This window comes from Pithys albifrons, chromosome 13 (assembly GCF_047495875.1).
Source record: "Pithys albifrons albifrons isolate INPA30051 chromosome 13, PitAlb_v1, whole genome shotgun sequence".
NCBI lineage: Eukaryota > Metazoa > Chordata > Aves > Passeriformes > Thamnophilidae > Pithys > Pithys albifrons.
In genome coordinates, this window is record NC_092470.1 from 21,664,840 (window position 1) to 21,692,274 (window position 27,435).

At 57.8% G+C, this 27,435-nt stretch overlaps 2 protein-coding genes across 6 annotated transcripts in view; both read right to left on the reverse strand.

Annotated features, from left to right (window-relative positions):
* Positions 1 to 97: 97 nt before the first annotated feature.
* Positions 98 to 10,090, reverse strand: CTSH (cathepsin H). Of its 2 annotated transcripts, XM_071568526.1 has the most exons (12): positions 9,909 to 10,090; positions 9,719 to 9,750; positions 9,543 to 9,648; positions 9,388 to 9,458; positions 8,292 to 8,396; positions 7,920 to 8,006; positions 5,767 to 5,822; positions 4,687 to 4,768; positions 4,533 to 4,601; positions 4,020 to 4,126; positions 1,385 to 1,510; positions 99 to 682 (listed from the first exon to the last, which is right to left on the reverse strand). In XM_071568526.1, the coding sequence occupies exons 1-12, from the start codon at positions 9,979 to 9,981 to the stop codon at positions 607 to 609; spliced, it is 990 nt and encodes a 329-aa protein (XP_071424627.1). In that variant the 5' UTR covers positions 9,982 to 10,090; the 3' UTR covers positions 99 to 606. The 2 variants fall into 2 exon arrangements, with proteins under 2 accessions (XP_071424628.1, XP_071424627.1); XM_071568527.1 differs by lacking the exon at positions 1,385 to 1,510 and having other exon boundaries at positions 98 to 682.
* Positions 10,091 to 10,232: 142 nt separating this feature from the next.
* RASGRF1 (Ras protein specific guanine nucleotide releasing factor 1) overlaps positions 10,233 to 27,435 on the reverse strand; it is a 32,575-nt gene continuing 15,372 nt past the window's right edge. The window contains exons 7-28 of one of the 4 annotated variants that reach the window (XR_011698954.1): positions 26,933 to 27,126; positions 26,377 to 26,486; positions 25,590 to 25,708; positions 24,974 to 25,134; positions 24,075 to 24,138; positions 23,334 to 23,470; positions 22,100 to 22,182; positions 21,218 to 21,466; positions 20,332 to 20,702; positions 19,907 to 20,032; positions 19,614 to 19,784; positions 19,134 to 19,246; positions 18,675 to 18,787; positions 17,947 to 18,007; positions 15,940 to 16,043; positions 15,490 to 15,574; positions 15,015 to 15,212; positions 13,884 to 13,963; positions 13,107 to 13,224; positions 12,769 to 12,837; positions 10,995 to 11,630; positions 10,233 to 10,860 (exon numbers count right to left, since the gene is read on the reverse strand). Coding sequence is in view for 3 of the 4 variants with exons in the window: in XM_071568652.1 (XP_071424753.1) it covers positions 11,538 to 11,630; positions 12,769 to 12,837; positions 13,107 to 13,224; positions 13,884 to 13,963; positions 15,015 to 15,212; positions 15,490 to 15,574; positions 15,940 to 16,043; positions 17,947 to 18,007; positions 18,675 to 18,787; positions 19,134 to 19,246; positions 19,614 to 19,784; positions 19,907 to 20,032; positions 20,332 to 20,702; positions 21,218 to 21,466; positions 22,100 to 22,182; positions 23,334 to 23,470; positions 24,075 to 24,138; positions 24,974 to 25,134; positions 25,590 to 25,708; positions 26,377 to 26,486; positions 26,933 to 27,126 (2,819 nt within the window). In the remaining variant the exon portion in view is untranslated. Of the gene's footprint in view, positions 11,631 to 12,768; positions 12,838 to 13,106; positions 13,225 to 13,883; positions 13,964 to 15,014; positions 15,213 to 15,489; positions 15,575 to 15,939; positions 16,044 to 17,946; positions 18,008 to 18,674; positions 18,788 to 19,133; positions 19,247 to 19,613; positions 19,785 to 19,906; positions 20,033 to 20,331; positions 20,703 to 21,217; positions 21,467 to 22,099; positions 22,183 to 23,333; positions 23,471 to 24,074; positions 24,139 to 24,973; positions 25,135 to 25,589; positions 25,709 to 26,376; positions 26,487 to 26,932; positions 27,127 to 27,435 lie in introns of all 4 variants that reach the window. The other 3 variants (XM_071568654.1, XM_071568653.1, XM_071568652.1) reach the window with 3 other exon arrangements.

A 27,435-nucleotide genomic window follows, 5' to 3' on the forward strand; every position in this document is an offset into this window, starting at 1 on the left:
GCTGTCAGTGGCAGATCCTGCGTGAAGGAACACACGGGCTCCTGCTGACGCCCCTGTGCCTGCTCAGTGAGCACTGAGCTTCTCACTTCACTGATCTGTTACACAAAAGCACCCGTTTCTTCTCCATTTGCATTAAAATACCCTATTTTTAATACAAAAATACTAAAGACATTTTGTGAAAATAGACAAAATGTACAAATCACAGCACTCATCCTTCTTTAGAGGAGAAATCACCTCCAAACAGTATTTAAAAATCCCTAAAATTTACACTTCATGATTGTGAAAAAGTCACTGGACAGACAGGGAGAGCTTTGTTGGGGCAATGCTTGAAATCAGGTAAGTGTGTGGTTTCCCTGCCCCCTGGCAGCCCCCAGGGGGATGGGGGCACACCTGGGCACACCTGGGCTGGGAGGATGAGGAGGGAACTGGAGCACGTGTGGTTCTGGCTGAGGAGAGAAGGCAGTTCTGCTGCTGCAGGTGTGTGCAAGCCAAGGAACCTGCCTGCAGGTAACACCTTTCAGCAGGTGAGTGTTGCACCTTGTCCTCCCTTTCGTCACTTCAGCAGCCACTCCTGTCCTGCTCCCCTGGCCCAGCCCCAGCTCCCTCCTACACCTGAGGAACAGGGTAAGAGGCACAGGCAGCCAGACCACACATGTTCTTCCCCCGTTCGATAAGGAAATACCTGAAAAGAGAAAGAAATGGGTGAATGTTCCCTCCTGTGGCAGAGCCAGCACAGCAGGGGAGGGTGGGCAGGCCCTGGCACAGGTGCCCAGAGAAGCTGTGGCTGTCTCAGCCCTGAAGTGTCTGGTGTAGTGGAAGGTGTCTCTGCCCATGGAGGCACCCATGGAACTGGGTGAGCTTTAAGGTCCCTTCCCACCCAAACCATCTCTGAGTGCCAGCCCCTTCCTCATGCCAAGCCAAGGAAAAAACCTGTGACAGGGCAGGAACTACTGAATGGCAGCTCTCCAGGCACTGCCATTCCCTGTTCCTTACACCACAAACCACCAGTTAGCACCTGACCCTCGAGAATTTCACCTGCAGCTGGAAATACTTGTGGAGCTGGAGTGAGCACTCTGTCCTGGCCCAACCAGTTCCTCCCTGGCCGTGTGACCACAGGAGAGCACAGGGGTGAGCCAGAGGCTCTGCAGGCACTGGCTGAGCCCTGGGGGACAGGGCAGCTCCAGAGAGCCAAGGGGCTGCTCTGAGGACTGTGAGCTGTGGCACTGCCCAGGCTGGGATGATCCCCCTGTGTTTCCCAGCTGGCAAATCTCAGCTGGAGAGTGGAAGGGCAACCTGGGGCTGAGGGCAAGTGCAATGCCAGCACTGCCCTTTCCCCAGGTACAGGGAGGCCCTGGTGGGCCTGGTGGCACTGGGACCCCCTTACCCGTCCATGCCCCACAGCCGTCCCCAGGAGTTCTTCACGATCCAGTAGGGAACCCCATCCTGCTCCCCGTAGCCCACAGCGAGCACGGCGTGGTTCACCTTGTCAGGGGTGTGCTCACAGCGTGGGCTGCAAGGAGAGCAGCACAGATGTGTCACATGAAATCCAGCCTGGAATTCAGCAGGGATTGGCCAGCAGTGCTGACCACACTCTGCAAACAGAGCTCTGGGGTGCTCTGAAATTCCAGCTGCAGAGAGGGGGGAGGGAAGCCAAGGAAAGGAGACACTGCTCTGTTTTACCACTCTGAAGTTACTACTCTTGTATATGGAGTCAGGGAACCCACAGACCTTTGACCTCCTGGCCCAGCCTGTTCACAGCTAACATCAGCTCTAACATCTCACTGGGACAAGCTACAGTGAAAACATTAAGCAAAGGAATTTTTTCAATGGAAACCAGCAGCTCTGAGTGCCTCCCATTAGTGGTTTGTGCTGCCCTGAAGTTCAGAGGGACCGTTCCATGTTTTGCAAAGGAACAGGGAGCTCCAAAGTCTAAACACACATTTCCTTGTGTTTCCCCTGAATTTCCAGCTTTTATCCTGCACTTCCTGAAAGCTGCTGCCCGTGACATGAAGCAGGACAGCACAAGGCACACGCTCCCATCTCTAGATGTTTTTAAACACTGTTAAACTGTGGCACTGGAGATCAATAATCCCCACCTCAGATTTACTTTTTTTGAAATCTGTTAACAGCTACTCTGGGCTGAAAGCACTGGAACATCAATTATTCCATACATGGTGACTTTAAATCCACCTCAGACTGTACCTCCAGAGGATAATTGCACTTGCCATGTTCCTCAGACCATCCCCCTGCTCCCACACCCTGACCTGCCCAGGACTACCCTGACCTCTGACATCACTGTCCATTGCCACAGCCAAGCCACCAGAATCACCTGCTCCCTTCCAGCAGCTCCCTGTGGCACAGCCCTCAGGCTCAGACTCTGCCTTTCATTTTCCCTGCAGTTCTATATGACTGAGGGTTCATTACTCCAAAGTTTTTTCTATTTCTCCAAACATGTACTTTTCCCATTCCTGAGCTAACAGTATCTGTCCTGCCACAGTGAGCTTTCATCTTTCCAAAATCCAATAATCACCCTTTCAAGTGGCTTTTTGCCCAGGACATGGAGCTGACACCACACTCAAGACCTGCTGGGTCACATCATGTCTCAAACTGTTGCCTCTGCTGCTCTTCCCACCTGTCCAGGTGAGCACCTGATGGGATTGGGGCGAGGTGCTGCAGGACCTGCCTAAAAACAACCTGCGGAGGTGCCACCTCAGCTGTAGGGCTGTGTGAGGGCACCACGCCACTCATCTCAAGGGCAGGGCAGCCTGAAGGCAGCCACGCTTCCCACCTCCACCCCTCTGAGCTCTGGCACTGCAGAAGCCACCCCAATCCCATGGAAAAGCCACTTTGCTTTGGGCTTCCCTAGGAAACCAGACGTGTTCTGCTGTCACAGCTGTGCTGACCCTGCTGCCAGCCAGCTCAGACACCTGATCAGCCCTGGGACAGGCTCCCCCCAGCTCAGACACCTGATCAGCCCTGGGACAGGCTCCCCCCAGCTCAGACACCTGATCAGCCCTGGGACAGGCTCCCCCAGCTCAGGCACCTGATCAGCCCTGGGACAGGCTCCCCCCAGCTCAGACACCTCATCAGCCCTGGGACAGGCTCCCCCAGCTCAGACACCTCATCAGCCCTGGGACAGGCTCCCCCAGCTCAGGCACCTGATCAGCCCTGGGACAGGCTCCCCCAGCTCAGACACCTCATCAGCCCTGGGACAGGCTCCCCCCAGCTCAGACACCTCATCAGCCCTGGGACAGGCTCCCCCCAGCTCAGACACCTCATCAGCCCTGGGACAGGCTCCCCCCAGCTCAGACACCTCATCAGCCCTGGGACAGGCTCCCCCCAGCTCAGACACCTCATCAGCCCTGGGACAGGCTCCCCCAGCTCAGGCACCTGATCAGCCCTGGGACAGGCTCCCCCCAGCTCAGACACCTCATCAGCCCTGGGACAGGCTCCCCCCAGCTCAGACACCTCATCAGCCCTGGGACAGGCTCCCCCCAGCTCAGACACCTCATCAGCCCTGGGACAGGCTCCCCCCAGCTCAGACACCTCATCAGCCCTGGGACAGGCTCCCCCCAGCTCAGACACCTCATCAGCCCTGGGACAGGCTCCCCCAGCTCAGGCACCTGATCAGCCCTGGGACAGGCTCCCCCCAGCTCAGACACCTCATCAGCCCTGGGACAGGCTCCCCCCAGCTCAGACACCTCATCAGCCCTGGGACAGGCTCCCCCCAGACTGTGCTGGGCTGCACAGGCTCTCCTGAGCTCCCTGACTCTGTGACTTCCATTCCAGCAGTCTGGTCTCCAGCCTGGGCTGGTTCCTTGCATGCAGCCCCTTACCTGCTCCCATTCCCCAGGAAATCAGCATATCAAGGCTCGATTAACTCATTTTTGATATTTTCTATTTAAAAGAAGTGTGATAATGCAGTGCAGTATTCCTGCATCCACCAGGAGAAACGGGGACGTGTGTGATTCCAGCCCTACACCTTGCCCTTGCCCCCCCCGCCAGGTTCCCAGACTCACTTGGAATACACTCCCTTCCTGTAGTGCATGAAGTTACTCGTCACCTCAAAGGCGAAGCTCACGGGGTTGTGTTTCCCCACAGCATCCACCATTCCATCCTCATCGTACTGCAGGAGAGGATCCAGGGTCATCCACCAGGCCCTGGCTGTGCTGGACTCAGTCTGGATCCGGGCCCAGCAGCCAGGGCACAGGGGGATGGATGGCTCTGGTTTCCTGTGTGCACACAAGGAATCAAGTGCTGCACTGCAAGACAAGAGCCAGGACTCTCCCACAGCACGGAGCTGCACCCACTGTGGGAAGCAAGCAGGGACCCAGTGCCTGTATTTCAGCTCCAGCACTTCCTTGGTGCCACCTCCAAAAAGGTGTGCAGGAGAGCAGGAGTGCAGGCCAGCTCGCCCTCCCCCAGGGGCACACAGGCTGCAGCTTGTTGGGAAGCCTGGCACGCCTTGGGGCCTTCCAGCATCTTCCTGGAACAGCCCTGGAAGTTTGGAAACAAGGTCCTCAGGGCCTCACCTGCGTGATATTGATAACATCCTTGACAAAGGCAATGGCCTTCTCTGGCTGGAACTTGCAGGTACCATTCTGTGGGGACAGAGAGGAGCTGCTGGAGCCTGTGCCAGGCCCTGCTCTGCTGCTGCCACAGCAGCCTGGGCTGCACTGGGAATACCTTGGCCTGGTATGGATAACTGTCCTCCCCCATGAGCCCTTTGTTGTACAGGATGTATTCAAAGGCTTGGCTTGGCAGGCCCCTGCAAGACAACACAGCCAGAACGTGGGTCAGTTAGGACAGTAACGGTGAACTAGGATGGTAACAATTAATTTGGATGGTAAGGATGAATTAGAATGGTAACACTGTGGCTTCTGCAGAGCAAAGCCTGAAGTCCTGCAGACATTCCCACCAGCCGAGGGACAGTGTCTATCCCACAGCCTCTAACAGCACAAACTCCTGCTTGTTTCTGCACCATCTCCCTGCCTGGGATTCCAGGCCTAGCCCACCATGCTGTCTGGCATGGTCAGACCTTCTCTGGGTGCCAAATCCCCAGGGGAGAACACCAGGAGCCCTGATGGCATGAGGCTAACCTGGCCCATATTGCACCAGCCTGACACACTGGTGTGCCCTCTACCCAGCCTGGCTGGGGAGCATGAGGGACACATCCTCAGCAACCAGCTGCTCCCTGCCCTGGCCACCTTCCAGGAGCACATCTCAGGAAGGAAGAAAAGAGCATGATAAAAATAACAAAATACCAAGAGTGGTTTCACTCAGTCCTCTGGGACTGCTTATTTCACAGAAAACAGAAGTTGTCAGAAAGCTTTATTCTCTGTCTTCTCTAGCAACACCAGGAGGAACTGCCCAAAGGGGAAGCCAAGGTTTCTGTGGGTTCCTCACGGTGTCACGAGACTCTGCCAGGGGCAGAGCTACAGCCAAAACTCCCCTGGCTCTCCCAGAGCCCCTCAGAGCCCAGCCTGTGGCTGCTGTGTCAGGAGATGGGTGAAAAACACGTCTCAGAAGAAAACTAACAAAGAGGAACAACAGAGGTCAAGAAATGCTGGAGTTTTACTGAAACACCCTAACCTCTAGGGAGGGCTAAATTAAAATAGGCAACCAAACCCAAACCTGTTTCCCCAGACATATCACAGCCAAGAGAAGGCAAAACCCATTCCAAGACCTGGAAGGATCCCTAGATCTTGAGGAAGCTGTCGATCACAGAACTCTAATTTCTGTTCTTTATAACCTTCTCTGACTTACCCACTGCAGCCGTGGTTGTTAAAGGCCTGGGCACAATCAACCAGCTGCTGCTCCGCCTGCCAAGAAGAGTTTTGGGTCAGTGACCATCCGACACCTGCGCTCGGAATAAGTGACACAAAACGCAACCGCGCGGTAGGAACCGATGAGGGCTGGTTTATCCGTGCCCTGTGCCACCAGCCACAGCACTGCTTTACCCATGCCCCTGTGCCACCAGCCACAGCACTGCTTTACCCATGCCCCTGTGCCACCAGCCACAGCACTGCTTTACCCATGCCCCTGTGCCACCAGCCACAGCACTGCTTTACCCATGCCCCTGTGCCACCAACCACAGCACTGCTTTATCCGTGCCCTGTGCCACCAGCCACAGCACTGCTTTATCTGTGCCCCTGGCTGTGCCACCAGCCACAGCACTGCTTTATCCGTGCCCCTGGCTGTGCCACCAGCCACAGCACTGCTTTACCCATGCCCCTGTGCCACCAGCCACAGCACTGCTTTACCCATGCCCCTGGCTGTGCCACCAGCCACAGCACTGCTTTACCCATGCCCCTGTGCCACCAGCCACAGCACTGCTTTACCCATGCCCCTGGCTGTGCCACCAGCCACAGCACTGCTTTACCCATGCCCCTGTGCCACCAACCACAGCACTGCTTTACCCATGCCCCTGTGCCACCAGCAACAGCACTGCTTTACCCATGCCCCTGTGCCACCAGCCACAGCACTGCTTTATCTGTGCCCTGTGCCACCAGCCACAGCACTGCTTTACCCATGCCCTGTGCCACCAAACACAGCACTGCTTTACCCATGCCCCTGTGCCACCAGCCACAGCACTGCTTTATCCATGCCCCTGTGCCACCAACCACAGCACTGCTTTATCCATGCCCTGTGCCACCAACCACAGCACTGCTTTATCTGTGCCCTGTGCCACCAGCCACAGCACCTGGCTATTCACCCACCAGGAACCACCTGGAAATGGTGCCAAGTCCCAAGAAGGGGGATGAGGGAGACCTGGGGCTGGCAGCCCAGGATGGTCAGGCTGCCAGATGGATTCCTGCCAAGAATCCGCTCTCCCCTCAGCAGCACTGTCTGAGATTTCTTTCAAAGGTCATGTTTGTTTTTAACACATCCAACCCTCAGCTATTCCATTAAGTTGTGTAAGGGGCTACTTCTCTGAGCTGAAAATCAAGTGTCCCAATCTGTTGCTTGCATCAATGAGCCCCAGCCAGCGGGCAGGGCCAGGCACAGCTCCTTTCCCCATGGCTCTCAGCAGCCTCCAGCCCCTCTGGCTTCATCCTGCTCCAAAAAGGGCTCTGCCCAAGCCCAGGACAGTGGGACACTCAGAGTCTGAGAGGGGACAGTGACAGGCACATCCTCAGGCACACAGGGCTCCCAGGCACACTGCCCTACATCTCCTCAGCAGTGCTGCTGGGCTCACACAGTGCTGCAAGGGGGCTGCGGGCAAGGGAGGCTGCAAGGGGGCTGTGGGCTGGGGGGACTGCAAGGGGTCTGTGAGCAGGAGGAGCTGCAAGGGGTCTGTGGGCTGGGGAGGCTGCAAGGGGTCTGTGGGCTGGGGAGGCTGCAAGGGGGCTGCGGGCAGGGGAGGCTGCAAGGGGTCTGTGGGCTGGGGAGGCTGCAAGGGGGCTGCGGGCAGGGGAGGCTGCAAGGGGTCTGTGGGCTGGGGGGACTGCAAGGGGTCTGTGGGCTGGGGAGGCTGCAAGGGGTCTGTGGGCAGGGGGGCTGCAAGGGGTCTGTGGGCTGGGGGGACTGCAGGGGGTCTGTGGGCTGGAAGGGCTGCGGGGGGGCTGCAGGCAGGGTGGCTGCAAGGGGTCTGTGGGCTGGGGGACTGCAAGGGGTCTGTGGGCTGGGGGGACTGCAGGAGGGCTGCAGGCGGGGGGCTGCAAGGGGTCTGTGGGCTGGAGGGGCTGCAAGGGGTCTGCAGGCAGGGTGGCTGCAAGAGGTCTGTGGGCTGGGGGGACTGCAGGGGGGCTGCAGGGGGGCTGCAGGCGGGGGCTGCCCCAGCCACAGCCACGTACAGCCAGACTGGGAACAGGCAGCTGGTGGCTGCCCCAGCCCCGAGCGGGCTGGCCCCGTGCACAGCCCCAGCAGATAACCAGGGGCAGGACTTGCTCAGTGCACAGCAAAGGAAAATCCCTCACCAGAGACAGCAGCTTGCCCATGGCAATGGCAATGGCAGACTCCAAACAGCCCGTGGTGGAAAAGGTCCAGCAGCTCCCACAGGGACCCTGCACTCGGAATGGGAGAGAAACTGCTTCAGAAAGTGCCACAGGGTCACTCGAACAGCAGGGCCAGGGCAGAGAGGCATGGCAGGAGTGCACACCTTCCACACCCCACTGGCAGCTGGGCTTGGCTTTCTGCTCAGCCCCTGCCCAGGGTCCCATGGCCTCCCTTGGCCCCAGGCACGGAGGGGCTCTGGGGGAGCTCCCCTGCAGCACACACAGCCCAGCACTGCTCCCCCAGCACACCCACAGCCCCCTCTGGGCATGTCACCCACGGCACATGCTCCTCACCTGGTTTTTCACAGGTGTCACAAAATTTCCCTTCTTCCTCCAGTCGATGGAGTCAGGACGTGGCCCTGAGCTGCGCAGGAAGTTCCCCTTGGTGGCTGAGCAGTTCTGCAAGTGAGGTGGGAGGGCTGTGCTGAGCCACCAGGCTGGGGGACAGGGCCCAGGACAACGGCCCTCCCCAGCGGGGAGGGACTGGTGAGCAGCCACTGCAGCCGGGAGCCCTGGGGGGCACTGCCAGGCAGCACCCCCGGCTGCAGTGCCCAGACTGCTCGGGGAGCTGGCACCACAAGTGGCACCACAAGTGGCACCACAAGTGACAGCAGAAGTGAGAGCAGAAGTGACAGCTTGTCTGGGATCGGGGCTGAGGCAGCTGAAATTCATCAGGGCAGGGATGTGAGGCCACCTTGCTCTTACCCTGGTGGTGATGCCTAAAATTGGAGAAATAATTCTCTAAACTATTTTTGAGCATTAAAAGGCAAAAAAGCACTTCTTTATTGGGGCATACCCCAATTGTATAGGCTTTTACAACTTCATACCATCATTACAATATTCAGTTTCTTATTTTAATATTTGGACATTACCTCACCTGTTATACCCAGATCCAAAACCATCCCCCCCACTGCACCAGACTTGCCACACCCCTGACACATCTCTGCAATTCGAGTTGGTGATCCCAAAAAGATTGTCTCTTCATCTTCTTCCTCTTCTTCCTCACCTCCTCTTGGAACAGTTTGGCCCTTTTGGAACAGTTTCAGGGCTCTTGAGTAGTTCTGACTACTTATATCAAGTGTTGTGGCTCTTTCTCAGTACATTTTTACAGATGAGGGACTCTTCACCACGTTAAAATCCCTTGTCTGTTGAAATTCTTAGCAAAGAACGTTAAACAGCATTTATAGAAATCTTGTACAAAGGCACTAGCAAGCTAAAGGTACTATTGAGCTATACTAAAACTTGTATAATACAGATTTTAAGGCACCAGAGGCAAAGCATGTGCCCCGAGCAATGGGGACTGCACACGGATGGGCGCTGGTACAGCTCGGTGGAAAATACCCACTCACGGGGTGCTCCTCCCCGGTCCAGCCACACCGCCGGCACTTACCTGGGGCTCCCTCCACAGGAACAGCTTCGCAAACTCCTCAAAGGTCATGTCCGAGAACTGGTTCAGGCCCACTGGGAGGGGGACAGGAGGGAGAAGGGTCGGCTCCGCTCAGCGCTCAGCGCTCGCCGCGGGCCGGGCGGGGCCGGGGCTCGTACTTTGGTAGCTGTGGTTGCCCGCGTTGTGCTCGTCCACGAGGCGCTTGTTGTCCAGGAAGATGCGCATCCTGCGCGGGAACTCGCCCGGGCTGTACCGGCGGCCGTGCTGCGGAGGCACCGCGTGTCAGAGCGCCCGGCCCGGCCCGGCCCGGCCCGGCCCAGCCCCGGGGCCTCACCGTGAGCATCCAGGCCTTGAACAGCTGCTCCTCTGCGGGACACAACGCGGGTCAGCGGCGGCACCGCGCGGCTCCCCCAGCAGCGCCGGCACGGGCCGGGCGCGGCCGAATCGAGCCGCCTTGCCCCGGGCCGGGCCGGGCCGGGCCGGGCCGGGCCGGGCCCCCTCTGCCCTTCCCGCAGCCCCCGTACCTTCGGCCGAGGGCGCCCAGGCGGCCGCGGGGGCCACGAGCACGGCCACGAGCAGCAGCGCCGGCCACGCCATGACCGGGAGGAGCCGAGCCGAGCCCGGACGGGACGGGAAGGGACGGAACCGAGCGGAGCCAAACCGGGTCGAGCCGCGCGGTGCGAACGGGGACGAGTCACTGACAGAGGGGCGGGGCGGGGGGCGTGGTCACTGGGCAGGGGGCGGGGCAGGGGGCGGGGCGATCGCGGGGCGGGGCAGGGGGCGGGGCCCGCTCGACGACGGGTCCGGCGTTTTCCCGTCCGTAAAACCATCACAAACCCCGGTTCACCCTGAGATAGAATAGATTTATTAGCAAGAGGTAATCAGGAAACATATATTTTTACAAAAAAAAAAGGAATTTTTTTCCCAAACAAGCTGTAAGTTGAAATAGTTTTAGGGCTTGAAAGAGAATTCCCATACCACGAGGTATTGCTTACAGCAAGTGTTGTGTGAGTGGAGCATGCCTGCCACTGCCGGGGAACCGTGTCAGGGACTGTACAATGTAAAAAACCCAGGTACTATTCACAGAATAAGCACTACATTACTATATCCTGCTAGCGGGTGGTTAGCCAGGATTACAGTAGATGTAATAAAAACACTCGTCATCTCTAACTCTACGTCATGGTACTCAGAGTGGGCACAAGGGGACGGATCTACAGCATATCAACAGGAGCTGATGCAGCACGGAGAGGCAAAGGGATGCTTCCGTCTTCCCGACTCCAGAGGCACTGGGGCAGCGACCAGGGCCCCCCATGCCCGGGGGTGGCACACACAGAGAGGGCAGCTCACACTGACCGACAGCCTTTAATGTGGTCCCTTCTCCCGCCTTACAGAGTTTGCCATGGGATGCCCCAGCTGGCACCATCCAAGCGAGAGCTACTCCATGCTGCCCCAGACCCCTGGGGACACAGGGCTTTCCTGCTCCGTGGGGATACAGGGACTCACCTGCCACCCAGGGACATCAGGCTCACCTGCCCCACGGGGACACAGGGACTCACCTGCCCCGCGGGGACACAGGGACTCACCTGCCCCGCGGGGACACAGGGACTCACCTGCCCCGCGGGGACACAGGGGCTCTCCTGCCCCGCGGGGACACAGGGGCTCACCTGCCCCACGGGGACACAGGGGCTCTCCTGCCCCACGGGGACACAGGGCTCACCTGCCCCGTGGGGACACAGGGACTCTCCTGCCCCGTGGGGACACAGGACTCACCTGCCCCACGGGGACACACAGGGCTCACCTGCCCCGCGGGGACACAGGGACTCACCTGCCCCACGGGGACACAGGGACTCACCTGCCCCACGGGGACACACAGGGCTCACCTGCCCCACGGGGACACACAGGGCTCACCTGCCCAACCACCAGCCCCCTCAGGAGGAACAAATGACAAAAATGACATCATTCAAAAGAGCCCTGGACTCCAGCCAAGTGTCGATGCGTGAAACCGTAACCAGTGAGGGAAATGCTACGCGAGGTGGAGCGCGGGCTGGGACAGGGGCGGATTGCTCGGAGAAGCACAGATGTGGGAGTCACTGTCCAACGAACATGGGTATGTACAGGATGGCACAGCGAGTGGGCACGAGCGGCCACCACGCTCAGGAAGGCAGTTTGGGCTCTATTCGCAGAGAAGCTTCATAAAGGGTTTCCTCATCCATCACAAACGACTGGTCCAGCAGGTACTGTGTCACCTGGGAAAGGAGGGGCTGTTACTGGGCTGGGAGAGCACAAACCCTGGTAACTGAGGCAGCCAGACCCTGGTAACTGAGGCAGCCAGACCCTGGTAAGTGGGGCAGACAACCCCCGGTCAGTGGGACAGACAACCCCCGGTCAGTGGGGCACCCACATCCTGGTAACTGACACCCCATGCAAGTGGGGAGCAATGTTCCTCCTGCAGGAATGCTGCTGACAGGGCAGGACTTCTGCTCCATCTGCTCCCAATTCCTGGAAGGTTTTTCCCAAATTAGCAGCTGATAGCAAGGAGAGGCATAGCTGAAACTGAGGCAAGGTGCCCTATGTGGGTTCGGAGCTGGCTGGCATAAGGAGCAGCAAGCAGCAGAGCCTTTGCCCAGGAAGCTCCCCAGCCCAGGCAGGGGCCATGATCCAGAGGGACTCGAGCTGCTCCTGCCACCACACACGGACACCAGTGTCACCAGAGGGCAGCTTGGCCCAGCCTGACCACCAGCATCACAGAGCTGGGGCACAGGGCAGGACCTGACAGGGTGGCCAGTGGGAGGGTTTCAGGATGATTTGCTGGGTTTGGAGAGCAGCAGTGCTGGAGAGAGTGGGAAGCCCTGGCACACAGCTCTCTCTGGGCCAGCTCTACAGTGCTGTGGCACAGGAAGGGCGAGGGCGGCTGAGACTTTTCAGCTCACCACATATTGGGGGCCACCCTGAGGCGGGGGCCACCTGGCCCTCGCTGTGGGGATGATGGGACACGCTCTGCTCCGTAGGGAGGGGGTACTGCCCCTAAACAGCTGTTTCTCTGCATGTCCAGGGTGCAGACCCAGAGCATTCCAGCCCTTGGCCACATTGCCTGCCCGGCCCCACAGCTGTCTGTCAGCCTGGAGGGAAGCAGGGGAGCCGGATGGAGCCCCCAAAGCAATTCAGGGAGCACAGGGGAGCCTGATGGAGCCCCAGGAGCAATCCAGGGAGCACAGAGGAGCCTGATGGGGCTCCAAGAATCACCCTCCGTTCCCTGCCCTGCTGCTGCCAGCCTCCAGCCAGGCACAGCCATTATTCCAGCATGGAACTGCCAGGAACTGCACTGTGATGGGACAGGGAGGCAAGGAGTAGAGGGAGCACATGGCTCCACAGGCAAGGCCATACCTTAGGCTGGTGCTCAATCTTGTAGGAGGTTTGCTGGAACTGCCGGATCTCTCTTATGATGTGTGAGATCTGTCCAGGGATAAAACACAAGTGTTCAGGGCTCAGCCATCGCCTTTGGCACTGTCTCAGTGCCTGGGAGGGCCAGTGCACACACCACAGCACAATGCAAAGGGCCTTCTTGTCTCTTCTAGACACCACGAACAACCCCAGGTGTGTGCAGGGGACACATGTGGCTGCCTGATGCTGTGCAGGTGACAGCTGAGGGGACACAGACCTGGACACAGCCACATTACCTCTGGCTGGCCCCTCACACCCACCCTGGCAGTGCTGGGACTCACCATCCTCATTTTGGAGAAGTTCACCAGGCCATCCTCGGTGTAGTTTGGGGTCCCCTCCTCAATGAATGCCAGGTCAGTCAGGTACATGCCCAGGTAGGGGACACACGGAGGGTCACAACTTCAGGAGCAAACCAGAAAGAAATGAGGAAGAAAAGTGCCTTGCCTAGGGGCTTTGGAGGGGGAGGAGGGGGACTTCAGAGTCAGCAGAGTCTCTCTAATACAGGAGGGCTCTCTCCAGGAAGGTTGCTGGTCTCCTGGGCCTCATCCCTGCTGGCTGAGCAGGACAAGCAGGACCTGCAGCCGTGCCCCTCACAAAGCCGTGGGTTGCAGAAGATGAGCTGGGAGCAGCTTCAGCAGTGGGTTGGGAAGATTTTTGGAAGCTTCCCTGGTCAACCTGTTCTAGTGGAAGGTGTCCCTACCCACTGCAGGGGGCTGCAGTGAGATGAGTTTTAAGGTTCCTCCCAACTCAAACCATTCCATGATTCTGTGACAGTGATGGGGAAAAATGTTCCCTGGTATCTAGCAGTGATTTGCCCCTCTGAAGTCCCTTTTACTCTGTTTTTTTCACACTGCTGCTCAAAGGAGCACCTCACTCCTGGGGTCACTTTACCAGCCACTGTGCTGGCTCAACAGGACATGCTTTAGTGCAGGCTCTGCAATGATCCTGTGGGCAGAACCCCAGCCAGAGGGTGGGTCAGGTGAGATCCAGGTCCCCCCACACCTGGGGTCCTAGGCTGGCTGGCAGCAGCCACAGGAGGAGAATCACTATTCACTTACTTTTTCAGTGCCTCCCTCAGGTTCTTGAACCTGCCCTCTGATGACACGAGCTTCTGGAGCTTATCGATCAGAGCCTTCGTCTGCAAGAAACCCAAAGTGCTGCTCGGAGAGGCCCTGGAATATCCCTGCAGATGGGGGGGCAAAGCCTGCCCAGCCACAGGGTCACTCCCATCCTGCCCTGGCCAGGGCACATCACTCCATCCTGCTGCTCCTATACCCTCACAGGTGCAACTGTGCCCTGGTCGTCACACCTGGCCCGGAGTGATGTCCAGAGGAGCAGAGTGAGCACCTGAAAGCAAAGCTCCTCCAGCATATAATAAAGTCAGGCTGTGCACTCCTTCCTCCCCCTGCTCCCACCTCTGCCAGTGTCTGTTCATTCATAGGCTTATTATTTTATAGGAAAAGTGACTGTTCCTGGCTGAGAGGAGCTGACAGTGGTGCTGATTTGGCAGCCCTGGGCTCCCTCCTGCTCTGCACTGGAAAGGTATCAGCTACTCGTGTACCAGCCACCTCAAACAGGAATTCATCCTGTTCATCCATAACTGCTCTGAAGAGCCCAGAAAACTTGATAAAGAATGTCTGTGTCTGTCTGTGTCTGTCTGTGTCTGTCTGTACAGGCACAGGCGCTCTCTGGGAAATGTTGAACTGCACATCTGACCTGTGGGGTGGGGCTGATTTCATCTCACAGGTAACAAGCAACGGGACAAGAGGAAAGAAGTTGTGCCAGGGGAAGTTCAGGTTGGAAACTGGGAACATTTCTTCACAGAAAGAGTTGTCCAGTCCTGGTGCAGGTTGCCCAGGGCAGTGGTGGAGTCCCCATCCCTGAGGGGATTTAACAGACACGTGGATGTGGCACTTGAGGGCATTGGTTAATGGTGGCCTTGGCAGTGCTGGGGGCATGGTTGGACTTGATGACCTCAGAGGACTTTTCCAACCCGAACAGTTCTGTGACTCCCAACAGCAAGGCAGAGTCTGAGTTGACTGCACACCACCTCCCTCCTGGGGAAGATCTAAAAAACCTTCCTCCATTTTCTAACTCTTTTTCCATGCCCATGACTTGTGCTGCCCCCACCCCATCCCAGCCACCCCCCCAAGCCCCCGCCTGCCTGGGAGGGGTCACCCCACGCTCACCTGCTTGGAGACCTTGAGCCAGGTCTTCTTGAGGCGGAAGATGGCACTGCGGTTGAGGGAGGAGGTGATCTCCAGCACGGCGTTGTAGTTGTGCAGGCAGCGGCAGATGTCGGCCACCGCCACCCACTTCTCGATGGCGCTCACCCGCGCGTTGATCTCCTCGTTCCGGATGATCTCCGACGCAATCAGGTTACTGACCTTGGGGACACACACACGGGGCCCAGCCCAAGCATCAGGATCATTCTGGACACAGCTCTGTGCCCTCCAGCCTCACAGAAGCTTTTAAAAGATTTCCCTGCACTGCAGCAGTTCCAGAAGGAGCAACTGCACCAAGAGATGCGCCACTTGCAATGGGTCTCTGAGAGAGGCAACATCTGTGGGGACAGGCAAACCTCGCACACCCCAGACCCCGGGGTGGGTGGGCTGTGCTGCCTCCCCTCTGTCCAACCCTCCATCCCCCTGCAGCTGCACTTACATCATTGAAGTGTTTTGTGTTCTTCATGATGTACGGAGTCCTCTCATTCTTCTCCAGCTTCATCCAGCCTTGCCCAAAGAACTCTCTGCAAATGACAGTGCTCAGATCAACTTCTATTTTCCATTTTTATGGGATGCCCAAGCCCTGCAAGCTCCACTGCACCCACACAGGATGAAGAACCTAGGACCTTTGCTTCCCACAATGCTGGAAAGGGACCACATGGATATGGCTGAATGTTTGATGGACATGGGAGGGTCTCCCCAAGCCGATGCCCCTGGGGACACCAGCAGAGAAGCCACAGAATCAGGACTCAAATCTGCATTTGAGCCAAGTCTGGGATTCTGGCAAAGCCTGGGAAGGCTTTGCACCCTCTGGGGTCAACCCAGCCAGGCTGGCCATGGGGCCCTGGGTGACCAGAGCAGCCCTTCCTGACCCATGGGGATCACTCACTCATAGGGGATCTTCTTGAACACCAGGTGATCCAGCAGTGTCAGCTGTTCCGCAATCTCAAGGGCTGAGTGGTTTTCAAACGGCTCTGCCTTGACCCCCTCGGCCTGTGGGACAGAGGAACCATGGGGCTCACTGGGCAAAGGCATGGTGACAACTCCCACATGTCATGCACACAAACCCAAAGCCAAGGTTGGGCTGAGGCTGTGCTGGTCCAGAGCCACCCCTGACAGTGCTGAACTGTGCCAGCTCCTCCCAGCCCTGCAAACCCCATGGATTTAATCACATTATCCCCCGTGCCCAGGAAGAGACACCAAACTAACTGATCCTCTCCAGTACAGCAACAAGGTGTCAGCCAAGGAGTGGATCCCAGCACACTACTCTGGAAATAGCTGCCTTTTGGCTCTACATTCTTTTAATTAATGAAGCTCCCAGTGATCCCAGCTGGAGTGGCACTCTCCCTGCCTGCCTGGTGCCCACCTGGCCCTGCCCAGTAGGGGCAAGATGGTTCTTTCAAGGGATTTCCAGAAAAGCATGGGAACAGGGATATCCCCTGTCCCTGCTGCCTGGCTCTGGGCAAGTGGTGCTTGCAGGCACAGGGGGACTTGTGGTACCCCCCACATTGGAGCCACCCAAGGTGGCATCAAGAGCCTGAGTCTCAGACCTGCATGGAGTCACTGACTGGTGACTGCCCTCCATTAGTGACAAAGATATCACTTTAGAGCTGGTCCTGGGTGCACAGCTCAGTCTAGCACCCAACAAACCCCATAACCACCTCCACAAAGAGCACTGGAACAAGGCCAGCACCACTTCCCACAACACTTCCATCCCCTCCAGCTTCTGAGAAAGGCTCAGCCACTGAAGAGCAGGAATAAACAAACCCTACCAACCTCCTGGCCAAATAAAGCCCAAACAGCCCTGACAACACTGAAGAAGCCCTCAAGATCAACACACTCCCCATTGCACAATCACTGCCAGCAGTGGGAAGGGGTTGCGAAAGCTCCGGGGAGCAAACCCCAGCTGGGCCCCTCTGTGGCTCAGGGGCCCCTGGTGGGGCTGCAGGGGGGTCCTGAGGGGGTGCAGGCAGTGGGCACAGCCCCACAGAGCCCAGGGTGGGCAGGTTGCACTGGTGGCACTTGGTGCAGTCCAGGGGCACTCTGGGCACCCTGCTGGGCACCAGCCAAGGGTCAGCATAATGCACACCCACACCCCAGGCTCATGACCCCAGGTCCCCCGACCCCAGACTCCAGGGTGCCCCTGTGTTCCCTCTGTGCCTTCGACCACAGGTCGCTGCTGCTCAGCCTGAGGGGCAGAGCAAAACCCTCTGAGTTTGTCTGTCTCCTCTTCAAAGGAAGTTTACAACCCCCACAGTTACAGGTAACAGCTCAGGCAAATGCCAGGAGGGACCAAAACCCCACAGGAGCCACCAGCAGAGCTGGAGGTCAGAATCTTGGGCATTTCAGCTGCACCAGATGGCTTTCAGGTGGCTCTTGGGTTTTTCTGGGAACAGACCTTGTTTTCTTTGCAACACAAGTGCTCTGCAGCCACTGAGAAGGTTTTAAATCTACGGCATGTTCCCCGGGCTCTGCTCCTAGGGGAGCAGTGCTGATGCCAGCAGAGCCAGCACCTGTCACTTGGGTCTGGAGCAGGTTTGGGGACACAGAGGACACAGTGGGAACCCCGGGGCTTTCCTGTGTCCCCTGGGCAGGCACTGGTGGCAGCAGGCAGGTGTCTCAGTGCTCTTTCATCTCAGTCATCCTGCTGACTACAAGAGGACTAACAAGGCAGTGGGCTGGTTTGTGCTGCCTCTGCTTGTAACAGATCTAGCTGTGCTCACAGCTGGCCCCTCCCCAGAAAATCTTTCCCTACTTTGCAGCTGCACCCCCAGACACTGGGCTTGGAGACACCCTCTCTCCCTGTCTGTCCTGGAGCGCCAGGATCTTTATCTGTCCCCCTTCCACCACCCCGAGCTACTGAGCACAGGGAGGGAGGGAGGGAAGGGGTATTTACCATCTGCACAACCTCCTCCAGGGTTATCTGGTTGTCTCCTGGATCTTCCTGCGTCAAGGTCCTATGGCAGGAAAAGACAGTGTTGCTGTGGCTGGGAGAGCAGCAGATCCCACAGCTCCAATGATGCAGCACAGCTCTGGGGGTTTGCATGGCTGAAACCCTCGACATGTGTTTCATAAGAACCTTCTGCGTCCCATTTCCCATTTTAAAGAGGGAAACACTCCTTAACTGAGGCCACATGGCCCCACATGTCAAAAAGTCACAGAACATTCTGAGCTGGAAGGGACCCACAAGGACCAATCACATGTGTGCCAGCCCTGCAGCAAGACACGGTGTCCTGGCTCTAGTACTGGGTGGTCAGAGCTGTCCTGCTCAGGGCAGGAGCCCACCCCCCTGGCCAAGGGAGCCACAGTGCCACCCCAGTAACCAGCAGAGGGAAGGGTCACGTGCTCACTGGGTTCAATCAACATCACACCTCACCCATGCATGATGGGCAGTCACACCTTGCCCATGGCCACCCCTGAGGTCCTGAGGGCTACATGCAGCCAGCACCATCCTCCTCCTCCTCCTCCTCCTCCTCCTCCTCCTCCTCTTTCCTGGCATCTCCCAAGCCCCTGACACAGCCTCTCCTGTAGCTCTCATGCCTGCTGTGCTCCCAGGCGAGCGCAGAACAGCAAGAATCTGTCATAGTGTCCAGGAAAAGCCACCTCCCAGACACAGCCCTTCACCTTATGATGTTGGCAGCTGCTTTCCTCTCCTGGGTCAGGAGCTCAGGGTCGTGGATGACCTCCTCCAGGAAGGCAATCACCCGGCACTTCAGCTCCTCATTGGTCTCAAAGTCCTGCCAAGGCCGGCACAGCCATGGTGTTAATGGCCTGGGAGTGACACCCAGACCCAGCCGGGGGTAGGGGCTGCCTCTTCCTGGCAGCATCCCAGCAACTGGGAACTGGCCAGGAAGGCACTGGGCTCACTCTGTACCATTGCATCAGCATCACCCAGCCTGGGAGAGTCATGGAGCTTCCCAGAGACAAGCAGTATGGCACCAGTCCCAGTGTCTCCGGCCCCCAGTGCAGGGAGGGACAGCAGGGAAAGCACCCAGTGCCCGAACCCTGACTCCAGACTGAGCCCCTCAGAGAAGGAAGGAGGGAGGGAGGGAAGGATGGAGACAGGGAGGCCCTGTTGCCCACCTGTGAGTGTTTGGAGACCCAGTGACGCAGCACATTGAGGACACGGTTGGTGGCCGCTCTCCGGATCACAAACTCCTTGTCTCCGTTCCGCTGGTCCGTTGGGAACCCTGAAACTGCCAGTGGTCCCTTAGCACAGCACAGGTCCCTTGGCAATGCCTCAGGGCAGCTGTGGGGCTGCCAGATGGAGCATCCTCCTCCCCAAGCATCTCTGAGCTGCTCCCTGTCAAGCAGCAGCAGGACACCTGGGGCCACCTGCCCACAGGTGCGATGGTTGAGGTGCCTGTAACCTGCACATCCCTTGGGCAGCACCATGCCCAGCCACCTGGGACGTGGCCTGGAGCAGGAAGGCGCTGGGCTCTGGGGGCTCCAGGCTCCCCTGACAGGGCTACTCCCACCCAGGGAGCTCCTGGCAGGAAATTCAACTTAGAGCAGTGGAAATGGGCCCCCCAGAGATGTTCCTGCTCCCTCGGGGGTAGGTACCTGTGCTGGCCAGGGACATCCTGCGGTACTTGTCCTTGGTGGGGGTGCCCTCGTTGGCCCCTGCCGTGGCAATGGCGAAGGCGGAGGTGGCGGACAGGGCGCTGCGGGTGCCGTCAAGGTCCCGGCAGGACGTCATGACCACACCGTTATTGTAGGAAAACAGTGAGAAATCTGGGAGAGGAGAAATCCAACACCACTGTGGGCACCGCCACCGCCCAAACGGTTCCCCCCATGCACCAGCCCCCAACACGTGGGCACCCCAGGGTTAGGACAGGCCTTGGTTCTCTTGTTACCTGATGAATTTTTGCACCTTATGGACTTGGGAGTTGTCGGAGATTTTGTTGGGGAAGGTTCAGCTTCGGCTTCATCACTGTGGTTGGGATCCGTGTCTGACTCTTCCCTGACAGACACCTCAGAACCTGGGAGAACAGGGAACCCCTTCACCACCCACTGGACACAAGAGCCACATTTTATCTCTTCCAGGTTTTTCTGAAGTCTGACCTATTTCAGCTGGGGATGCAGCCACCACATATGAGGAAGGCACAGAGTCCTGTGGTTACTCTGGGATTTTTTGGAATGGGATTTTATTTTGAGGTTGGAGGGTTTGGGTGGTTTTTTTGTCTTGTTATTACAAATTACTGAGTTTTCAGGAGGCAGGAGCTCTCTGTGTGTGCACCCAAACTGGAGCCCCCCCACCCCCAAGCCCACAGGGACTCACTTTGTTTGCCCGTCGGTGACTCCTCTTGTTTTTCTGAGGCCACTTCTCCTTCATCCGGGATTTTATTGGGATAGCTACTGGACACGTACAGTTTATTGATGTCCACGGTGGTCTTGCTGAAGGGGGCCATGGAGGAGTACATGCTGGCATAGCCATTGGAGGAGCAGCTGAGTGCTGCCAGGTCCAGTGCCTTCCCCCCCGTGATGATGGGGATGTTGAGGGACAGCTTCCTCCGGCGGCTGGGGGACGAGGACTTGCTGATGGAGAGTGGCGGCGGCGAGGAGAACTTGCGGTTGGCTCTGGGGGACTTGGGGGGCTCCCCATACAGCAGCTTGTTGTTCTGGCTGTTTGCAAACAGGAGCTCCAGGGACCTTGGAGGAGAGATAGGGAAAGGCTGAGCTGGCACCTGCCCTGCCCATGAGGTCATGGAGAACCCCCACCATGGCACTGGGACCCTGGGGCATGCCTATAAGTCCAGCAGAGCTGGTGTGAGCCCCTTCCCATCCCGCACCCACCACCTGGCCCTCCCAGGGGTGGGGACACCTGCAGAGTTTAGGTTCATCTTCTTCCCCAGTGTGTGGGTATCACAGCTCATGGGGAGCAGGTGACACAGCCCCAGGGTGGCACCAGGGCTGGGCAGGCCTGGGGCACAGAGAATGCAGGCAGGGGATGGAGAGTGATGCCACAGTCCCCCCAGACCTCACTACCCTTTGGGGACAGGACAGATCTGGGGGCAGCACCCAGGCCAGGCAGGGCTGCGGTGCAGAGAGTGAGTGGGGACAGACAAGGGATGAGGAACAGTGGCAGTCCCTGCTCAGACCCCACCACTCCTCCAGGTACAGGACGGGTGCCAGGACAGCCCTGCAGCGATGCCCCACGGCCTCACCGTGCCGGGATGGCACTGATCGGCTTCTTGTAGATGGTGATGAGCTTGTCAAGGACGACGAGGGCGGTGGTGAAGACGCGGTAGGAATGCAGGAATGTGTTGAGGAAGTCGATGCTCAGGAAGCGCAGGTCCGTCAGCCTCTCCAGCAGCCGCTCCACGCTGGCATAGCGGATCTGCAGGACCTTGCAGGAATTCATCGTTTTACTGAACCTAATGTCAACATCATCACAATACAAGCTGGCATCAGACCTGCAGAGAAACAAGATATCTGTGGTTCCAGCCTGGAACAAAACCAAGAGACCACAGAAAGTGGTGCAGGAAGGAGCCTTGTTCATACGGGGTGTCCCCATGGAAAACACAGGCAGGAATGCTCCGGGGGAAAACCTGGAAACTCACATGCCCGAACTGGTGGAAATGCTGCAGAGTGCTCAGCAGACAGAGGGAGGTGGATGGACCATTCCAAGGCACACATGAACGAAGCCCCTTCCCAAGCCTGGTAGCAGCGAGGGTGGCCAGTGTGGCAGGGACACACTGCACTGCCCTGTCCCACCGGCAGGGACCAGCCCTCCTCCTGACACCCATGTCCCACCACAGACTGGGGCAGACTCTGCACTCCAGCACCCACAGGGATGGCAGCCTCCGTGCCCCTCTCTTCTGGTACTTTCATCCCTCTTTACTACTGTTATTTTTCTCTAAGCACCCCCCTTTGACACTCTGACCTCCCCAAGCACATCTCATACAAATCCCTCAACAGCTTTTTAATGCCTCTAATCACAACATTGGAAGCAGTCCATGGAGCACATGGGGAGGCTGCAGGGGTTCCAGGGCTCCTGGCCGCTCTAGCTGCCACTGGAGCTGTGTCCTGGCCCTCTCCACACTCACTTGATCATCTGGGGGACGGTGACCTTGGAGTTCTCCTCGAAGGCGTTCATCATCAGGCCGTTGCAGCGGATGTTGTCCACACACTGGAAGAGACACGAGCAGGAGGTGTGGGAAGAGCCAGAGGTTGGCCTTATCCAGACCAGACATATCCCTGCTCGCTGCATCCCCCATGTCCAACAGGAAAGTGAGGGTGGGTCTGCACTGCTGGGAATGGCAGGAGCTCCTTTGTGAGGACAGGAGCTGCATGGCCATGGTCCTGCCTCCCTGTTCTGGGGGAGCATCACCCAAAACTGTCCCACAGCTGTCCCAGACAGACCCGACCAGGCTCCAGGTGTGCCAGCAGTCACACAGCCATTGCCAGTGCTGCCAGACCCCATTCCCAGCCTTTACTGCTGGAACAAAGCTCCCCACAGCCCACACTGCTGGATGCTCTCAAGGAGAGAAGTAGTGAGCAGCAGGCCCTTGCAGGGACCCCCATGCAGGCAGGACTGGCCCTGGGGCTCAGGGCTGGGAGCCACCACTGCCCTGCAAGGGGCCAGCCCAGCCCCTGCCCATGGCTCTTCTTGAGAGCTGATGCTCAGCCAGGGGCCACACGCAAGGACATGGCCCAGCAGAGGTGGCAGGGGGCAATCCCTACTGAATCAGGAACTCTGCTTCTTCCTCCCACCTGACAGAAATACCTTCAGGGTCATCTGCATAAACCAAGTGAAAAGCAGGTGGAAATTGTACCATGTGTGGAGTCACAGGAGGAACACACACCCCAGACTGAGATGTGCAGGAGAACAGTGATGGGGCAGACCCCGCTGTAGCTGTGTCACCTTCCTCCTCCCACCTCCCCCTCCAGCCACCAGACCACAAGGGTGGTGGCCACACTCTGCATACCCCACAGCTCCCAGTCAGTCCCCAGGAGCCCCTCTGCTCTCCCTGGGTGGGTGGCCAGGGATCAGTGCTTCACCTGAGTGAGACCCCAGCCCATAGCAGTGCCCGACACCCCAATAGTGCCAGGAAAGCTCCCGGGGTGCAAACCCAGCCCCAGGGCAGGCAGTGGGACCACAGCCATGCAGGAAACCTCAGGCATTAACCTGTGTGCCCAAACTGATGCTGCAGCCCAGCAGGGATCAGCCAAGCAGGTGTCAGGGATCAGCTCAGCAGGGATCAGCCAAGCAGGGATTCCATGGCAGCTCCTCATCCTGAAGGCTCCACACCCCAACAACCACTCCCTGCTGGCTCCTACCTGGCTGATGTCGCTGGTCCATGCAGCCTTCTCCTGCCTGGATGAGGCCACAAGGATAACCGTGAATGAAGAGGAATCTTTTGGCTCCACCACGATTTTGAAGTCAAGGTGGTCAATGTCTTGTCCTGATGTTTTGGCTTTGGAACAGAAAAATCACATACAGTGATTGGGAAAGGCTTTTCCACCCCCTTTGCCCTACATGGGCTTTAGTCAGGTTTTAAGGAGGGTTTATTTGGGTTTTTGCAGGTTTTTGCTGCCCCACAACAGTTGGGTCTGTATCAGTGTGTGTCTGCTTGGTTCACAGTAAATAATTAACCTAATTAAACCTTGATCATGTCTTCATTGAATCTATTGGCATCTGAGTTTTCTCCAGCTCTGACACAGCTGGGTTTATGCCATGTGGACAGATGGTGAGAACATCCACGAGGACCCCAGACCCCAGCCAGGACACTGGCAGTGCTGCCCACACTGCCATCATCCCACTCCCAACCCATGGCAGCTACCTCCAGCTGGGGAAGCCCCCTGTCACCTCCCCAGCCCCCTTCCCATGGGGTGACCATGCTGACAAACACAGTTGTGCCAGTGACCTCCACAAAGGGGGTCCTGGGGTAGTTGTGACCTCGTTTTTGTGGATGTCCATCTGCTCAGCCCCCACTGGGAGATGCACAACCCCAAATGCCCTCCCCACGCCCACCAGTGGGGCTGAGCAGGGCCCTGGGTACGTCCTGAGGTGTGACCTACCGTCCTCATCGGTGCTCTCGGGCTCCTCCACCAGCGTGCAGTCGATGAGCGAGATCACACCATTCTGGGGGGCGGGAGGGGGGCTCAGCAGTGGGATCCCCCTGGAGGGCTGGAGAATCCTCCAGACCCAGAACCCCATCACAGCCCCCCACCCAGGGGTGGGAGTCAGGGTTCGGGGGGGTGGGGGTTACCCCATCCTCATTCCCCACCCGGGGACAGATAGATGCCCCTGAGAGGGTACACACAGCCAGGGTGGGGAATGGGCACACACAGCCCATACCCAGCACAGCCCCTGATTTCACTGGGAGAGAAACCTACTTTTCCCTGCCCGCTGGGATTTCTGGGTTTTCCTTGTCAAACTGATCAACTAATTTGTTTATAGGTTATTTAATAGGAGCTTTAAATTTAATTTTCCCAAAGTCTGCCGTTGTAATTATCAGCTCTTTGCCACAGACTGTTCTTCAAACTGATAATTTAATGCCAGTAATGAGCAATTTCTGTAAGATTCTTGCTCAATTAACTGCCAAACTTGCCCAAATAAACACATGAGCCCTGGGAGCAGCCAGATGAGTCAGGAGCACTACGGACAGCCTGGGCTGCCATTCCACTTTCTCCCAGAGTAGATTGTTACAGTTTCTGCTATAGATCAGGGTAAATTCTTTCATCAGGATCTTGTAGTTTCTCAGCTCTCCTGTGACTCAGTTCCGACAAGGACCATGTGAAATAAGTTTGGGTGCCCTCCCGTTCCCAGCCCGGCATACCCAGGGCTGTGCCAGGGGAGGGCAAGGTGGTCCCTGGACGCCAGAGCTACCAAGAGCCTGCAGCTGGGCCACCCTCTGCCCATGGCCAGGGAGCAGCAGCAGCACCAGCCTCCCCCCGGGTTCCCTCAGCCCCCTCACCTTGGTGAGGTGCAGCTTTCCGCCAGACCCGCGCGTGCAGATGATGAGGTGCTTGGAGAAGAGGAAGCACTGGCGCTCGCCCTCCTTCCGGAGGGACAGGGAGCCCAGCCGGCCCCGCGTGATCTTCCCCTTCTCCGACATGGGCACCTGGATGAGGGACCCTGCAGAGGGGAGGTGCCATCAGCCCTGGCAGCGCTGTGGGGCACAGCCCAGGACTGTGACATCCCCGAGTGTGTCCCCAGGTGCCAGGGCTGGGAGCAGCCCCCCAGGTTATGGGCCCCAGCAGCTGTGGGCACCAGCTGTGGTCTCCAGCCCAGCCTGCATCTGCATTACAGGGTGTTCCACAGGGCCCAAGAGCTTAGGGTGGTCCCACTGCTTCCCTGCCAGGGGAATCAGGAACAGCCAAAATGCACCTTCTGCCTCATGAGCAGAAAAATGCAGTACCAAAACTGCCTGAGAGTGACAAAACTGCCTGAAAGTGAGGCACTTCAGAGCAGAGGAAACTCAGAACTGAGATATATTTTTAAATTTCACAGCCCACAAGAGCACACAGAGGGATGGGGACACGAGGCTCCTGTTAACTGCAGAGGGGAGGGACACTGGTGCCGACACAGACCTTGTCTGACGAAGGTCTGGCTGGTGTCCAACAGGATCTCACACCCCTCGATGATCATCCTCTCTATCGCCAGGTTTTTCCGAATATTTTCAGTCTCGCTCACTTCATCATGCATTATCCTGAAGGAGGAAGAAGGGAAAATTGGAGCTGGGGCAGGATCTGCAGAGGTTTCCCAGCAGATTCCTTTGGACACAAGTAAGTGTCACTTGGTGGGGCTGCCCCAGGTAAGACCAAAACCAATTATCCACCCAGACAGAGCCAGGAGCTCCAGAGGTGACCTGCACATCCATCCAGATTGTGCCTCCAGGCTCATAAATATCGAAACTGGAGTGTTTGGAAATCACAAAACTCAGAGTTCAGGCAGACAGACCATGCCCCGGCCCCATCACCAGCCCACTCCAATATCCCTGCTCCTTGAAGAGCAGGAAAAGGGATGGAAACTGTTTACTGGAGTTGAAGAGAGCTGGTGGGTTTGGCACCAACACCCAGAACACACTGGTCTGTGGGCTGAGGAGGGAGAGGATCAAAAATGGGGAATTACAGCCAACTCCCAAGTGCTTGTGTGGAGATCCTAGAGGTGCTTGGCTCCTTCCCACCAAGTGGCACCACCAGTCCTGGGCAGAGGACAGAACTAGACCCTTGGAAACATCCCAGCCTCCAAACCCGCATTTCATCATCCAGGAGCCCTGGAAAATGCAGCCCCTGTCTAGAAGCAGATAGGACCCATTCCACTTTCCCCAGGGATGGATCAGGCAGGAGGGCAGGGAATGGCAGCAGCAGCTCTCACCTGGACAGCTCTTCCAGCTTGGACTTGGCATAATCCAGGCTGTTCCTCTCCACATGCTCATGAGGGGTGTGGGCCAGCAGCTCGTGCAGTGTCAGGATGTACCTGGGGATCTGTAGCACAGGGGAACAGGGCCAGGGGTCAGCAGAGGGCCCTGGGGGCTGCAGGTACCCACCCTGGACTGCTCCCAGTGCCACTGAGGACACCATGGCTGGGGACACTCTGATCTGGGAGGTTAAAGTTTCAAAGCTTCTTAAGCCAAAGCTGAATGAAGAAGGAAATGGCAAGGGGCTATGCCCAGGACCCTGCTCTCCCCTGTCCCTGTCCCAGAGGTGTGGGGCAACCAGGGACAAGTTGAATCCTTCCTGAATCCTTCCACAGCACCAACAAGCCCAGTGATGGCTCGGGAGAAATGTGAGACCACCAAGGTCCATCGCCAGGACATCTTCATCCAGGCTTTGCCTTCCCACCATGCAATGCCACCCGTGGGGATGGAGTTTGCACTGTTCATCGCACTCCTCTGGGCACCTCTGGTGGGGATCCCAGTGCCAGCAGTCACCTGGAACATGGGGTAGGTGAGGAAAGTCTCCAGGGTCCTCTCCTCACAGTCAGGCTTGGCCTCATAGTGCTTGAGCAGCTTGTCAAAGTCCCGGTTCTGCTTGCAGTGGGCCAGGATCTGCAGGCTGTACTGGTGGTTCCGCACAAACTCCTGGTAGATGTTCAGCATAGGCAGCAGGATGTCGAACAGGTCAGCTGTGAGCAGAGCAGGGGGAGGGAAGTGGGATCCTCAGCCCATGCCTGGGTCCCAGCACAGCCCTCCATACCCTGAGATCACACCCAGAGCACCCTCCAGGTTTCCCACGCCTTATGGCACCCCCAACTCTGCCCCATTTGGGTTTAAAGAGGGTCTAATGGGACACAGAGGTGCTCTCCAGCACCAGCCTCCCTGTGCAGGGTGCAGCCCTCCATCCCACCACCTAGCACAACCAGGAATGCAGGAATTGGGGTCCTCTGGGGTTTTTAACTCTGTGACCAATATGGCCAAGCAACAACACGCTGTGC